A 16,275-nucleotide genomic window follows, 5' to 3' on the forward strand; every position below is an offset into this window, starting at 1 on the left:
GGTGCCAGATGTTGTTCAGACCTAATGCGAGCCGAGATATCCTGCTATGAAGATTTTTGCTGGTAGGATGGATTCAGGTGGTACCTCAGTAGGTTGAAAAGCATGGAAGCTCCGAGATAATGCGTCCGCTTTCACATTTTTACTTCCCGGCCTGAACGTAATGGAAAAATCAAAACGAGTAAAAAACAGAGCCCATCTGGCTTGACGGGGATTCAACCTCTTAGCAGACTCGAGAAACATAAGGTTTTTATGGTCAGTGACAACAGTTACACAATGCCTTGCCCCCTCCAGAAAATGCCTCCACTCCTCAAATGCCCATTTAATGGCCAGCAGCTCCCTATTCCCTATGTCGTAGTTTCTTTCCGTGGGAGAGAATTTCCTGGAGAAGAAGGCACACGGTTTCAGGTTAGTGAGGCTAGCAGGACCTTGTGAAAGGACTGCTCCTGCGCCGTCCTCGGACGCATCCACCTCCACAATAAAGGGTCTCTCCTGATCAGGCTGGATCAGAATGGGAGCGCTACTGAATGCCTTTTTTAATTTTTCAAATGAAGAAATGGCCTCAGTAGACCAATTCTCCAAATCCGCCCCTTTCTTAGTAAGGTCGGTCAACGGTTTAGCAATTACAGAAAAATTCATAATAAATTTACGATAGTAATTGGCGAAACCTAAGAACCGTTGTAAGGCCTTTAAGGATGAAGGTCTTACCCATTCCTTAATTACTAGTACCTTACCAGGATCCATCTTGAATGCGTGAGGAGTCAGAACATACCCTAGAAACAGAATCTCCTGTACACCAAAGACACATTTCTCTTGCTTAGCGGATAGCTGATTCTCCCTCAACACCTCTAATACTTGTTTAACATGAGACACATGGCATTCGAAGTCAGGAGAGAATATCAAAATGTCGTCAAGATAGACAATAACAAATTTACCTAAGAACTCCCTAAAAATGTCATTCATAAAGTTTTGGAACACAGCTGGGGCATTGCTGAGTCCAAAAGGCATCACCTGATATTCAAAGTGTCCTGCCGGAGTATTGAACGCTGTCTTCCATTCGTCTCCCTCTTTGATTCGGATTAGATTGTATGCCCCTTTCAGGTCAATCTTGGAAAACCAGGTTGCCCCAGAACCTGGTTAAATAAATTCGGAATCAATGGGAGGGAGTATCTATTCTGGACAGTGATTTTATTTAATCTCCGGTAATCGATACATGGCCTAAGACCACCATCTTTTTTCTTAACAAAGAAAAACCCCGCCACCATAGGACAGACAGAAGGTCTAATATGCCCTTTACAAAGGCTCTCCTTATTATAATCTTCCATGGCCTTGCGTTCGGGCTTAGAAAGATTATAAATTCGCCCCTTAGGAAACATGGCCCCCTCTACTAGCTCTATAGTACAATCATAAGGTCTATGGGGGGGTAGAACCTCCGGGGTTGGTGATGAGAATACATCAGAATATTCCCTAACAACAGAGGGTAAAGGATCGGACTTTACTGAGACCCCAGCCTGTACCACGGACAAGCACGAGTCACACTTAGACCCCCATCTCACCAACTCCCCCTTGGACCAATCTATAGTGGGGTTATGTAGTCGGAGCCAAGGAAACCCTAGTACCACCTCAATCGGTAGGTTCTCCAGGATTAAAAGGGAACATCTCTCTGAGTGGCACACACCCACGGTTAGAGAAATCACTGAGGTACATGAGCTCACCGTACCACCAATAAGAAGAGTAGCATCAATAGCCATGACATGGATAGGAGTTGGTAAAGTAAACATTGGAATACCCAATCTTACAGCGTACTCAGAGTCAATAAAGCTGGCCGCTGAGCCAGAATCAATAAAGGCCTTACCCGGCCATTTATCTACCCCCAGAGAAATCGTAATGGGTACCAAAAGCTTACATTTAGAAAAATCAGGGTGTACCTGGTCTTTAGGTTGCCTTGCCTTAGGGGACTTGACAGAGAGGACCTTCTTAGGACACTGGTTAATCCAATGGTCAGGATCTCCACAGTAAAAGCATTCTCCACGTCTACGTCGAAGATTCCCTCGGGTCATGCCAACCTGCATGGGTTCCTCGGTGGAGACCTCAGCGTTGTCTCTGGGATAGGCCTCTGGCTGGACCACCATCTGGGAAGAGAACTGTCGTTCCTGTCGTCTCTCTCTAACCAGTCGGTCAAGTCAGACAACAAGGGTAATCATCTCCTCTAAGGTCTCTGGAAGTTGATAACTGACCAGAAGATCCTTTAAATTATCAGACAGACCTGACCTGAACTGACTCTTCAGGGCTGGTTCGTTCCATCCTGAGGGGACACACCACCTTCTGAATTGGGTGCAATAATCCTCTGCAGGTAGATTGCCCTGAACCAGTGCCTTTAGAGCCGTCTCGGCTACCAGAGCCCTGTCTGGTTCATCATAGAGGGTACCCAGGGCCTGAAAGAACTCCTCCACAGAAGTTAAACAACTGGCGCCAGCAGGTAAAGAGAACGCCCAGTCCTGGGGATCACCCTGTAGTCGGGAAATGATAATGCCCATGCGTTGACTCTCGGGGCCAGAGGACACGGGGCGCAAACGGAAGTAAAGTCTGCAACTCTCCATGAAAGAGAGAAAAGGGTTCTGGGAGCTTAATCTGGGGCTCAAAATGCGGACTGGAGGCCTGAGGAGTGGAAGAACCTTGCCCTAACTCAAAAGAACTGAGTTTTTTTCCCTAGCTACTGCACCATCTGCGTCAGATTAGAGACATGGTCAGTCAGGGTCACCAGAGGATTCATTATACAGTGGTTATTGGGCCTGTTAATCTGTAACGGTCACGTACACACACACACAGGGGGGAGGATAGTGACCACTGCGCTCCACCCTCACCCGTGGCCCTGCCTACTTGCCTCACGAGTCCTAATGACAGGGGACAACTATAATGCCCTTTCTAGTACCCCCAGTAGATATTATGCTCCCTATAATGCCTCTAATAATTATAATGGTCACCTATAGTGCCAAGTTAGTTATAATGCCTCCTATAGTGCCACAGTAGTTAAAATGCCTCCTCTAGTACCCCCAGTGGATAAAATGCCCCCTATAGTGGTCCTTTGTAGTTCCCCAGTAGTTATAAAGGCCCACTGTGGAGACCCCAGTAGTTATGCCCACTGTAATGCCCCTAGTAGTTATAATGCCCCAAGTACTCCCAGTATGTATAATGCTCCCAGTAGTTAAAATGCCCTCTTCTAGTACACCCAGTGGTTGTAATTCCCATGTAGCGCCCTCAGTAAGTATAATGACCGTTGTAGTGCCAATAATAGTTATAATGCCCCAGAGTATTTCAGTAGGCATAATGCTCCATTAGTTCCCCCAGCACTTACAGTACCCCCTACAGCTATAATGGTTCCCCCAGTGCCAGTTTGTAAAAGGAAATACTCACCTGACTCCGCGCCACTGACTGCAATGCAGGCCTGCGGTCTGAGTCTTCACCTTCTGAGGCTTGGCACACCTTGTGCTGTCCACATTTTTTACGGACTCATAGAAATGTAGATCGGATGCAGATCCAAGCAACGGTCCTGTGCATGAGGCCGAAAAAGGTATGTTTACCCGATTTATTGCAGGCATTTGTATAGACTGAAAATGAACTCTATACATCTGAATAGGTTTGTTTCTGCAACATAGGCATGGATATTTACAATACCTGTTAAAGGGGTTTTCTGTGCATGTTATAAACAGCCTGACAACATATCTCATGTACGATCGGTCCCTTAATATCTATGGCAGAGCAAGAACTCTGCTCTACAATATATAGTAATGATGTGATCCTCTCTGATTAACTATGCTATCATGGTTAATTAGCGTGACAGGAGTGAGGAGCAGGACTGCATCCCTATTTCCTGTCAGGCTGCTAAGCTATTTTTACATATACTTCTACAATTAAACTTAAAAGGGTCGGCCATCACTTAAACCTTGGGCAACCCCTTTAAGGTAAATGTTAAAATGATATGAAATTGTTTAACTTTTCTAACTATTTTATTACTTTTATAATCTCTTTGTAAAACACAACTTCTTGACCTTAAGGCACTATTCCCTGTAGTAAACATTTGGACATGTGTTACACCACACAGTTATAATGGGCTAGCACAGCGAAAACCATGTGCTAATACATCCTATACACTATTGGCCCGTGGCTTTTAAATATTTTTGCAGGTTAGTGGACAAATGAGTAGGAGCTGATTTTCACCCCTCTACAGCTAAACGTTTGTGCTAGACACTGTGACATATGGCTGGACCTAATGGAAAGGTGTTTTCTTTTTTTGGGGTGAAGTGCTGGGTAAATGTATATGAAATTGGATTCCCTTATTTACTTTGAACAGTTGTTAGTGGTGTTAGAGCTTAAAATATTTAATTTTAATTATGTGGCATGTCAGTAGGTTCTCTCTGTTGCTCACTCAACTGGAAGCTCATTACCCTCTAACTACTGTACATGCAAGAAAGTGCCTGACATCGGTCATAGCTAGTAAGTGCTTAAACAAAGAAAGCTATGTAAAAAATACAATGAAACAAAGTTAGGTAGCAGGCATTTTATTTTCCACTGATACATAGTATAATTTTTGCACCAGCAAATGTATTGAGCCATCGACAATGCATTCACAAGATTGTCATGTAAACGGCAAGAGTGGCTTCATAAGTGTTGTGTCGCATATTCATTGACTATTGTTCATTGCTATGCATTAATTATAAGGATAATGGCATAAAATACACAAAGCAATTATCATACTTTTTTTTTTTTTAAAGTACTTGGAGAAGATCTGGCAGTTTCTAAAGACACCGAGCAGTGCAACTTTTTTGGTCCAAGAGCCACACTGCAATTAAATTCTGGGGCTGCAAAGAAACGTTGACAAAATGTAAACTAGAGAACAGTGCTCAATTAAATGAACTTGAAAGGGCTTCCTGAGACTTTAATACTGATGACCTATCCTCTGGATCGGTTATCAGTACCTGATCGTGGGGGTGCAACACCCGGGACTCCAGCCGATCAGCTGTTTGAGTGCCACGTCCTTCTCCGTGCTCACCAAGCACAGCTTCGTAAATTGTATAGCGGCTGTGCTTGGCATCGCAGCTCAGTTCCATTTACTTCTATGGGGCTGAGCTGGGCCTAGGCCATGTGACTGAACTTGTCATCACATGGCATAGGAAAAGCTGAGAGAAGGCCGAAGGCGCTACTGCGAGTGCCAATGTCTTCTCAAACAGCTGATCGGCGGGGTCCCCACCAATCAGATACTGATGACCTAGCCAAAGTATTAATGTCTCGGAAAACGTCATTTTAGCTATATTCCGTAGCTTGGCAGTTTAAAAGAGACTACTAATTAACACTATGAATGGTTCATGACTGTTCCTCCTTCCAAGGGCCATGTATAACTAATAAATTACAGTAGCACTATGCATATATACATATCTATAATTTTTAGAGCATATAGATGTATGGTTTCTTGCTTGCAAAGAATGGTTTTGTCCAAAGAGGCTGGCCAATAATGTGTGCAGGTGACAAACGATGAGCACATATGTACACACACACTTTACAGTACTTCTTCAATAACTTTGTTAGTTTTGTGACTAAACAATTTAGCAATTACTGGTTAGAAAAATGGTGTCCTCATCTTCTCTGACCTCTGCGCTTAGATCTTTGTCCTAATTAAGAAGTAACAAAAAATTATTAATAAACTGTATATAATAGATAAACACAAGCTTAAAGGGGTTGTTCACCTCTGGACGCATCTCAGGAACACCCCCCAGCATGGCCAGGCTTGCAGGGGGAATCATACTTACCTGGTACCAACCTCTGGGTTCCAGCTCCTTCGCTCATCTCTTAGGTCTCCCCACATCAACTTCCGGTTTGATGTGGGTCACATGGCCAGTGCAGTCAATGGCTAGCCACAGCACTGATGCGTGTTCCATGCGTCACATGACGAAATGTCACCACTGCATCCAGTCACGTGACCCGCATCAAACCAGATGTTGACGCAGGAAGACCTGAGAGCTGCAGCAGCCCGGGGAAAGAGAAAGAGGCATAACCCAGTGGCAGGGATCAGGTAAGAATGATTCCCTCTGAAGGTCCAGCCATGCTGGGGGTCTGCCCAAAAGTCCCCTAGAGGGTGAACAACCCCTTTAACCCCTAACAGTCACAACAAAATTGGAAAAAAAAAATCCCACAAAAACATCACTTTTTTATTGTACACATTGTTAATGCATTTAACCCCTTAATGAGGTTGCTTAATTTGGCGCTGAAAAAAAAAAATTGGACCCCTGCATTTGGTTAAATTTTTCATCAAAGCAGTCATTTGAGATGTAGTGAAAATATACCATTCAAGTTAATTTATGAGGAAAATAAACAAAATTAAAAAATAATGTTTCCGCCAAAGTGTTTTTCTGTCATTCATTGATGATCACGCATGGATTTTTTGTTCAACAGGACATTATAGATATGAGGAAATACATAAAATACATACACACACTGTAGCAATTAACGCTGTACTACAAGTCTATCACTCCTCAACTTCTATAAGACAATGAAGTAACAAGAGAAGAAAAGCATTACAGGAATTTTTTTAATCCCAATACAAGTGATTGGGCAGATATCTTTAAAAAGCTTAGGCACAAATCTGTCAAGACAAAGGAATTTATTTCAACTGTTTGTCCTTGTGCTTTAAATGTTTTTCTTATGAGCCATTTTGCATTGATCAAAGTAGAAGTAACATAATACACTCAATAGCAAATTTAATACACATATGTTCACACTGTGATTGTCTGACAGAGGCCAGAATACCATCCTTTGGTCTACATCAGGCTGGTGTGCATTGGCATATCTTTTATAACTGTATAGTAAAGCATAGTCAACTGCACTTTTTTATGCAAAGACATCCTGCTAAAAAATATGTTCAGCACAAATATAATGTGAACAGAGCCAAAATCATATTACATATTAAATTAGGTTTGCAATTTTGTCAGATAAAAGTAATGATAGCTATGTCTAAAGACTTTTTTTGAAGCTGTACCAGTTCTTTGGAATGCACTACCTCAGTCAACTAGATTAAATTCCACCATCCACGGCTTTAAGCATGCCCTAAAACACATCTTTTTAGGGTGGCCTATCACATTTCCTAATCTAACCCTTCTCTGTTTACACCCTTCTACATTATTCCTCAGAATAATCAGATCTGGATCCCGTCATGCACGCAAATGCACTTTATATCTGTGCATAACCAGATACTGGCTCATGCAGCTTTACTTGTACTACCTTGTTTAAAAAAAATAAGTACTTTTTACCTTTTGTACTATCCCAATTTCCTCACTGAGTGTAAGCTCTCACGAGCCGGACTCTCACTCCTATTGTCTGAATTGTTGATTTGTTTTTTGCTATATAATGCCTGTACATGTATCCTCTGACTAATTGCTAGGAAATGTTTGCAGTCTGGAAATATTATTATTATTAATAATAAGTTGATCAGATACTGTGCTGAGATGCAAACATCTTTTACAGTATGAAAAGTGCAGTCCATAAGTTTTTTTTTTTTTTACATCCAGGACCCCTGCTGATCAGCTGTTTGAGAAGGCAACAGTGCTCGCAGTAGTGTTGCAACCTTCTCTCAGCTCACAAAGCACAGTGCCTTACATTGTATAGTGGCTGTGCTTGGTATGGGACTGAGCTGCGCCTAGACCATGTGACCAATGAAAGTGATGTCACATGGCCTAGGAAAAGTGGAGAAGGCTGCGAAGGTGCTGCAAGTACCACTGGCTTCTCAAACAGCTGATCAGCAGGGGTCTACGTTGTCGAACCCCCACCAATCAGATACTGATGACCTATCCAGATGATTGATCAACAGTAAAAAAAAAAAAACTCTCAGAAAGTCATTTGACAGATATTTGCCAGTGGTACTCAAGTGGCTCTATCCACAGAACCCTCATGGTTTCCATCTTTAATGGAGCCATGACACATCTGTTTTCAGATTCCCAAAAATCCTGACAAATCCTGGAATTGTTTTTGGAGCACTGTAGATTACAAGATGTAGCCAGGGGCATTTCTAGGGTCTTAAAGATTCGGCCCAAGCCCAAATTCATACAAGGGGTGTTCAAAAAGTTATCTATCCCAGCATATTCTGTCAGTGTTAGAGTAGCAGTCCTGTCTGATGAAAGCACTGGAAGTGACAGGATGGCAACTGCAGTACAGTGCGGGTCTACAAAAAAAGTGAAGGATTTGGAGCTTCGGTCCGTGATTAAATTCTTTATAAAGGAACAAAAGAAGACCAAAGAAATCCATGAAAGGATGCTTCCTGTATATGGTGGTAATGCACCTTCCTACTACCAAGTAAAGTTTTTGGCCAAGCCGTTTAAATGGGATAGAGAATCAACTGAAGATGACTCCCGTTCTGGGAGAACTGTCGAAGCATCTTCAGAGGAAATATGCCATACAATGGAGGCCATGGTTTTGGAAGATCGTTGGTTCAAAGTCAGTGTTATACCTCATGAATTAGGCATTTCATTGGACAGTTTCCAGTATCATTCATGATGTTTTGATGATGTCAAAGGTCAGTTTCCCAGTTGGTGCCTGAGCAAATAAACTTGCAGCCAACAAATTTAGCAAAGAGTATTTACACATGCTTAAAGAAAGTCCAGAAAACTTCTATCCTCGAATTATTACGGGTGATGAAACATGCAATCACCACCATGATCCTGAGACCAAACAAGAGTCCATGCAATGGAAGCACAAGGGGTCGCCAACTCCAAAGAAATTTTGTGTTCAGAAGTCAGCTGGAAGGATCATGGCACCAGTTTTTTGGAATACAGAAGCATTTTATTACTAGAATTCATGCTACCCAAGACAAAAATTAATGGAGACACCTATGCTTCAACAATGAAGGCGTTATGTGAGCTAATCAGATAGAGAAGAGAAACACCATGGGAAGTTGTAGACAGGTGTGTTTCTGCTTCATGACAATGTGCAGGCTCACAAGTCTCACAAATCACAAGCTGCTATCAGGGAATTTGGCTTCATGAAGCTTAACATGGGCAACGATTTCCTGATGATAATGCAGTCAAAGTAACGGTTTCTGCTGCATTAAGAAGTCTTCTATTCTGAGGGCATCCGATCACTGGAGGTGAAGTGGAATACGTGTGTTGAAGTCAAGGGGGATTACATTGAAAAGTAGTAAGTTCAATTTTCTCTGAATAAAAGTTTTTATATTCAAGTAGATAGCTTATTGAACAGCCCAGTATGTGTTAAGTTTTCAATCCGACCCCCTGCTCCAGTGCTAAAGGCATATGTGGATGGACATTACATTCAGCACTGTCACACATAAAAAGTACAGGAAAATACAGCCCTATGTGCCTATTGCATTTAGCGACGCGATACTAATCTTCTCCATTTGGCCCAGACAAGACATAATGGATTCTTTCAGCCACGTCTCGTCTCTGCAGCTTGCCACAAATACATCTTAGGTTTCTCACTTTTCTATCATCCTCCTCCTTCTGGTGCCCTAACAGTGTTATCCTGCTGCTACCCCCAATACTGTGCCCACTGTGTTTCCCAATGCCCTAAAATGACATACAGATATTCACATTTCCCAAAGTGCCCCTAAAAGTCCCACTAATAGTAATGATTCTCTCCTGATGAATCCTCATTAGTAATAATGTCCTTCACAGTGATAATGCTCCTCGAGATTGCCTATTAGTAGTACTGCTCTCCATATTTTGCCCAATAATGCGCCAAAGATCCTCCAGTAGTGATAAAGCTCCACAAACTGCTCCCAATAGTAATAAGGCTCCTCCATAAGGCACCTTTGTAGAGTCCCCAGTAGTTATAGTGTCCCTTATAGTGCCCCCAGTAAATATAATGCCCCTATAGTGCCCCATTAGTTATTATACCCCCGTAGTGCCCCTAGTAGTTATAACTCCCCCTGTAGTGCCTCTTGTAGTTATAATACCCTCTTTAGTACCCCCAATAGTTATAATGTAATCTGTACTGCCTTCAGTAAGAATAATGCCACCTATAGTGCCCCCAGTAAGTATAAGGTCATCTGCAGTGCCCTCAGTAGCTATAATACCCCCAGTAAGTATAGTGCTCCCTACAGTGCCCCCAGCAAGTACAGTAAAATGCCGCCTATAGTACATCAGTAGGTATAATGGACCCCTGTAGTGCTCCTATTAGTCATAGTGCCCCCAGTAGGTGTAATTCCCAATGTAGTGTCCTCAGTATTACAGTGCACCACAGTAGTGCTTCCAGTACTTACAGTACCCCTGGTATTACCCACAGTACTTATAGTGCCCCTTCTAGTGCCACTAATATATATATATATATATATATATATATATATATATATATATAAACGGAAATATATCAGTACTATCTTCCTCCTCAGTGAGGAAGAGAGAAAAAAAATCTGACTCCCTGCAGCCATCTGCGATGCAGGCCACAGGCTTCTTCCTGCCTGCACCCTGAGTTGCCAGCTGCTCGGCTGAGGCGGTTGCAATGAAGTCAATTGCGATTATGTAATTGTTTTGTGACAGCCTATGCCTGTGGCCTATGTGAAGGGGGGGGGGGGGGCAGGGAGCCATTGGCTCAAGTGTCCTGCTGCAGTATTTAACTGTATCGACATCCTGAGGATAGTCGACGGCCGCTACATTCCGGTCCCTGGACAAAATATCCAGGCCCAAAGCCCTCAATGTTTTGACCTCGTGACACCTCTGGATGTAGCAATCATCATATTGATTCTCAACAAGTAAACAATGGCAAGAAACTTTTCAGTGACTCTGAATATATTGATCTTGCTGTCACTCCTTAGGGGAGGGAAGGAGAAAGTCTGATGTAGTAGGAGAAAATGTACCAGAACTGTGGGAAGGACAAGCATTGTGTGGAGTAGCTGAGGACTGGTAGTTATGGTTCTGTATTTTTTTTTTTGCTTTTTCATATGCGCATTTCAAAATCCATAACTTTTTTGTTTTAACATCAATATAGTCATAAGAGGGCTTGTTTTTTGCGTCCCAGTTGTATGTTTTAACAAAATAATTTTGGAGTACAACTAATGAATTTTACAACTTTTGGCGATTCTTCCATGTCTTTTTTTCGGCTTTGCTTTATATGACATACCGTATTTTTCGCCATATAAGACGCACCTGCCCATAAGACACACCTAGGTTTTTGAGGAGGAAAATAAGAAAAAAAAAATTTTGAACCAAAAGGTGTGCTTTTGGTGGGTTTTGAACTAACGGTGGTCTGTGGATGACACTATTATGGTGGAACTGTTGAGGACACTGTCATGGGGGATCTGTGGGTGACACTGTCATGGGGGATCTGTGGGTGACACTGTCATGGGGGATCTGTGGGTGACACTGTCATGGGGGATCTGTGGGTGACACTGTCATGGGGGATCTGTGGGTGACACTGTCATGGGGGATCTGTGGGTGACACTGTCATGGGGGATCTGTGGGTGACACTGCAATGGGGGATCTGTGGGTGACACTGCCATGGGGGATCTGTGGGTGACACTGTCATGGGGGATCTGTGGGTGACACTGCCATGGGGGATCGGTGGGTGACACTGCCATGGGGGATCTGTGGGTGACACTGCCATGGGGGATCTGTGGGTGACACTGTTATGGGGGATCTGTGGGTGACACTGTTATGGGGGATCTGTGGGTGACACTGTTATGGGGGATCTGTGGGTGACACTATTATGGGGGATCTCTGGATGGCACTGTTATGAAGGGATCTGTGGATGACACATATATAGCATCTTATGCTATGTGTCATCCACAGATCCCCTCCATAACAGTGTCCCTGTAGTGTGAATGACCCCCAATACAGGGGGTGGGGGTCACATCTGGTTTTATAATGACAGCGGGGCCCGTGCAGGGACTGTATTCTACTACACGGGCCCCGCTCACTGTATATAATCTTATCTATAATTGTAGGCATTGTTAATATATAACAATGCGCTGATTACCCAGAATTTTTATACAATTAACAATGCCTACAATTACAGATACGATTATATACAGTGAGCGGGGCCCGTGTAGTAGAATACAGTCACTGCACGGGCTCCACTGACATTATAAAAGCAGATGCCGGTCCCCAGCCCCTCCTCCCTCTCAGCTGATACACCCGCCGCGCAATAAAAATTTCGGCAAAATGCAGCATTCGCCCCATAAGATGCACTGCTATTTCCCGTCTTATAAGATGCACTGCTATTTCCCGTCTTATAGGGTGAAAAATATGGTAATTATATTCTGCAAAGTTAGTAAAATTACGCCAACAACAAATTTATATATTTTTTTAACGCATTTATACAATAAAAATTTTCTTGGAAATGTATTTTTGCCACTGCACTCAAAGAACCTATAACATTTTTATTTTTCCGTCGATGGAGCTGTATGGGGGCTTGTTTTTTGTGAGACAGATTATAATTTTCATCGGGGCGATTACATACATATGACTTTTTATTGCATTTTTTTGTGTGTTGGAATATAGCAATTTTGGAATTTTTTATGCCGTTCAATGGAAAGGATGAATTTTTTTTTAATCATTTTACTGTATTGTACTTACTTACTTATATTCATTATATTTTTAAGTAAATAAATAAAATAAAAAACATTTATATATATTTTTTTAATTCATTGCATTTTTTCTCTCTATCACTAGGGGACTTAAACATGTGATCCACCGATCGTTCATAAAATACACAATAATATAACTGTATATTATGTCAGCTACTGTAAAACTCATAATACCTATTCGTCCCTGCCAAAAAGATCACATTGCTGGAGGCGGATGGAGTAACAGAGTGAGCCCCCTCCCTCTTTCTTACCACTTAGATGCCAAGGTCAGCAGTGACAGTGGCATCTAAGGTATTAAACTGCTAGGATCGGAGTTAACGCTAATCATAGCAATGAGGGCAGATTAAAGAGGACCTTATCCACTCCTGACATGCCTGTTTTAACCCCTTAGTGACCACCCATATGCCTTTTTACGGTGGTCACTAAGGGGCCTTAGGCTGGGCCACAGCTTTTTTACGGCAGCCCAGTGTAAGCGCTGCACGGGTCCCCAGTGCAGCGGTGGCCCGGCTCTCACATGAGAACCGAGGCCCTGCTCTAACAGCTTGGACTGGCAGGAGTGCCAATCCGGGCTGTTTAACACTTTACATGCTGCCCGCCACATGTAAAGTGCTGACAGAGGGAGTGGACTGCCTCTGTCTCCCATCAGCACCCCGCAAATACGATCGCGGGGTGCCGATGTGTGTGAAGGCTGGCTGTGGTCTCGTGTAGGCCCCAGACCAGCCTTCAGTAATTTCCAGCAGGAAAAAAAAATCCCATTAAAAAATTACGCTTTTTTTTCCATTGAAAATACGACCCAGACTACATAAATATCATGTAAATTATCCCCTACAGTGAACGCTGTAAAAAAACAATAATTGAAAAAAAGACAGAATTGCTAATTTATTCTTAGTTGCCACCAAAAAAACGTGATAACAAGCGATCAAAAAGCACCATTTACTCCAAAATGAAAAATGCAAGTCGTCCTGCAAAAATCAGGCCCTCACACAACTCCATAGAAAGAAAAATAAAAAAGTTGTGGGTCTTGGGAAGCGGCAATACAAAAACATTTTTTTCTTTAAAAATAAAGTTGTTTTAGTGCAAAAAAGTAGTAAAACGTAAAGAAAACTATATGTATTTGGTATCACTGTAATCATACTGACCCAGAGAATATACAGATATCATGTTATTTATACAGAAAAATGAATGCGGTAAAATTTATATCGTAAAAAACGCAGTGGCAGTATTGCTGTTTTTCCCATCTCCCTCCCAGAAAGATTAATAAAAGTTAATCAGAAAGTTAGGTGTACTCCAAAAAGGCACTATTAAAAACTACAACTTGTCCCGCAAAAAAACAAGCCCTCATAAAGCTATATAGACGGAAAAATAAAAACAGTTATACGATAAAAAAGGAAGAAAAATGCTTGGTCAGTAAGGCCCAAAACAGGCTGGTCACTAAGGGGTTAATAGCTACATGCATTCCCCATGTAATAACAAGTCTGGAACATCTTTTCTTATGGCTCTATGTTGTGCCATTCCTTTATTATTTCTGCTAGAAGTTCTGAATGAATTGGTAGCAGTCTGCAGTAAGGGTACAGAGGGGAGGTAACCAGTTGTGGGTGTACCTGCACAGACTCACTCTATTCAATCAGTGCTGCCATTTTAACATTGTGCAGGTACACCCCCAACTTGTTACCACCCCTCTGTACCCTTACTGCAGACTGCTAGCAACTCATTCAGAACTTCTAGCAGAAATATTAAAGAAATGACACAACATAGAGTCATAAGACTAGATGCTCCAGAATTGTTATTACACGGGGAATGCATGAAGCTATTAAAACAGGCATGTCAGGAGTGGTGAAATTGTCAGGAGTTACTCTTTAAAGTATCTTAAAGGGGCTGTCTACCTTCAGTGGCATTTATCATGTAGAGAAAGTTAATACAAGCCACTTTCTAATGTATTGTTATTATCCATATTGTCACCTTTGCTGGCTGGATTCATTTTTCCATCACATTATACACTGCTTGTTTACAGGGTTTTGACCACCCTGCAATCCATCAGTTGTGGTAGTGCTTGCACACTACAGGAAAAACGCCAGCCTCTCTGGACCGTGGAAACACACATAGGCTAGTGCTTTTTCCTATAGTGTGCAAGCACGACCACCACTGATGGATTGCAGGGTGGTCTGTAACCATGGAAATAGCAGTGTGTAATGTGAATGAAAAATTTATTGAAATTAATCTAGCCAGCAAAGTGCCTTGTATTAACTTCCTCTACAAAATAAATGCCATTTGCTGAAGTGATACAACCCCTTTAAAAGTAGTTCTATACGTTTAATTGCTCCATTTTCTTGCCATTTGTACTCGTGCTCAACATTTGCACTATAAACCAACACAACACATTGTTCACCCATTTATAGTAAATAAACTACAAATCAATGCAGTTAGTTTACCTGGATTGAATCGGTCATATTCAGGACCCCAATGGTGCATATTTCCTCTGCTGTCATATTTATTTGAAGGGTTCATGGACCGCTGTCCTATGTGAAATAAAGAATATCACAGATGTATGGCAAAGCAGCTGTTAAAACATAGTTTTTTATATAATAAATGCATTTTGTCATGAAAAAAAATACTGCGACGATAACATAAACTTCAACAAGTAAAAAACAATCTTAGGCCACTGGCACATTTTTCCACATGAAAAAGTGGCAGCCAGAAAATAATATAAAGTCTATGGTGAAATTGATAATGGGATACATATACAGCACTTTGGTTTTAGTAGTGTTTTTAATGAAATGCAGCATGCTCTACGCAGTTTTTATAGAATTTTTCTACATAGGCTTTTCTACAGAACTTCAAAAACACCAGGAAAAATGTGTGCACAAAACATCAAAATATTATTTAAAAAAAAACATAAAATGTTTGAAGAATGCTTATGTTTGCTTTCACAGGGCTTTAATACAGACACATTTTACCGGGTCAAACTTAGATGACCCTGGCAACCCTATATATTGCTTAAAGGGGTTTTCCCATCTCAGACAATGGGGGCATATCGCTAGGATATGCCCCCATTGTCTGATAGGTGCGGGTCCCACCGCTGGGACCCGCACCTACAATGGGAACGGTGCCGGGAAATGAACGGAGGGCGCACTGCGCATGCGCATCCGCCTCCATTCATTTCTATAGGGCCGTTGAAAATAGCCGAGCTATTGGCTCGGTTATTGCCGCCTACCCCATAGAAATGAATGGGAGCAAGGGCTGCGCACACTGGTGGATCCAGGGAAGGGGGGGGGGAGCAACGGGGCAATTGCCCCCAACCCCCCCCCCCCGAGCTGCTCAGAAGTGGGGGCGGTGGCCGCAGGGCAAAGGGAGATGAGCTATTCCATTCTGGAAATTTTTATAGCTTTTGACCTCACAGTACTTGTCAACGTTTTAAACTTTACATTTGCTAGCTGGTGGTCCCTAAGGACCTATTTACGTTCTTGGATCAAGTACTGTTTTTTCTTTTAAAACTTCACTTTTATTTTATTATTCTAATAAATACTGACCTTTTATTCAAATATTCATATTGTTACTATGCTAAAGACATTTTTAAAACTATCAGTGATGTGGGATAGCTCTATATTCTTTGCTCTTAGTGATATATATTCTTATATTAGTAGATAGCAATTTCTGCAACCTTCTTGATATGTGGCTCTTTTTTTACCCCTTTATTC

The 16,275-nt window shown here is 42.1% G+C and overlaps 1 protein-coding gene across 2 annotated transcripts in view; it reads right to left on the reverse strand.

The window, feature by feature from the left end:
- Window positions 1–4,549: 4,549 nt before the first annotated feature.
- The window catches only part of FAM120B (family with sequence similarity 120B), a 143,016-nt gene continuing 131,290 nt past the window's right edge, over window positions 4,550–16,275 (reverse strand). The window contains exons 11-12 of one of the 2 annotated variants that reach the window (XM_040429397.1): window positions 15,010–15,096; window positions 4,550–4,856 (exon numbers count right to left, since the gene is read on the reverse strand). In XM_040429397.1, coding sequence (XP_040285331.1) covers window positions 4,747–4,856; window positions 15,010–15,096 — 197 coding nt within the window. In that variant the 3' untranslated portion in view covers window positions 4,550–4,746. Of the gene's footprint in view, window positions 4,857–5,175; window positions 5,664–15,009; window positions 15,097–16,275 lie in introns of those variants that run through there. The other variant, XM_040429398.1, reaches the window with a different exon arrangement.

This window comes from Bufo bufo, chromosome 4, assembly GCF_905171765.1.
Source record: "Bufo bufo chromosome 4, aBufBuf1.1, whole genome shotgun sequence".
Lineage (NCBI taxonomy): Eukaryota > Metazoa > Chordata > Amphibia > Anura > Bufonidae > Bufo > Bufo bufo.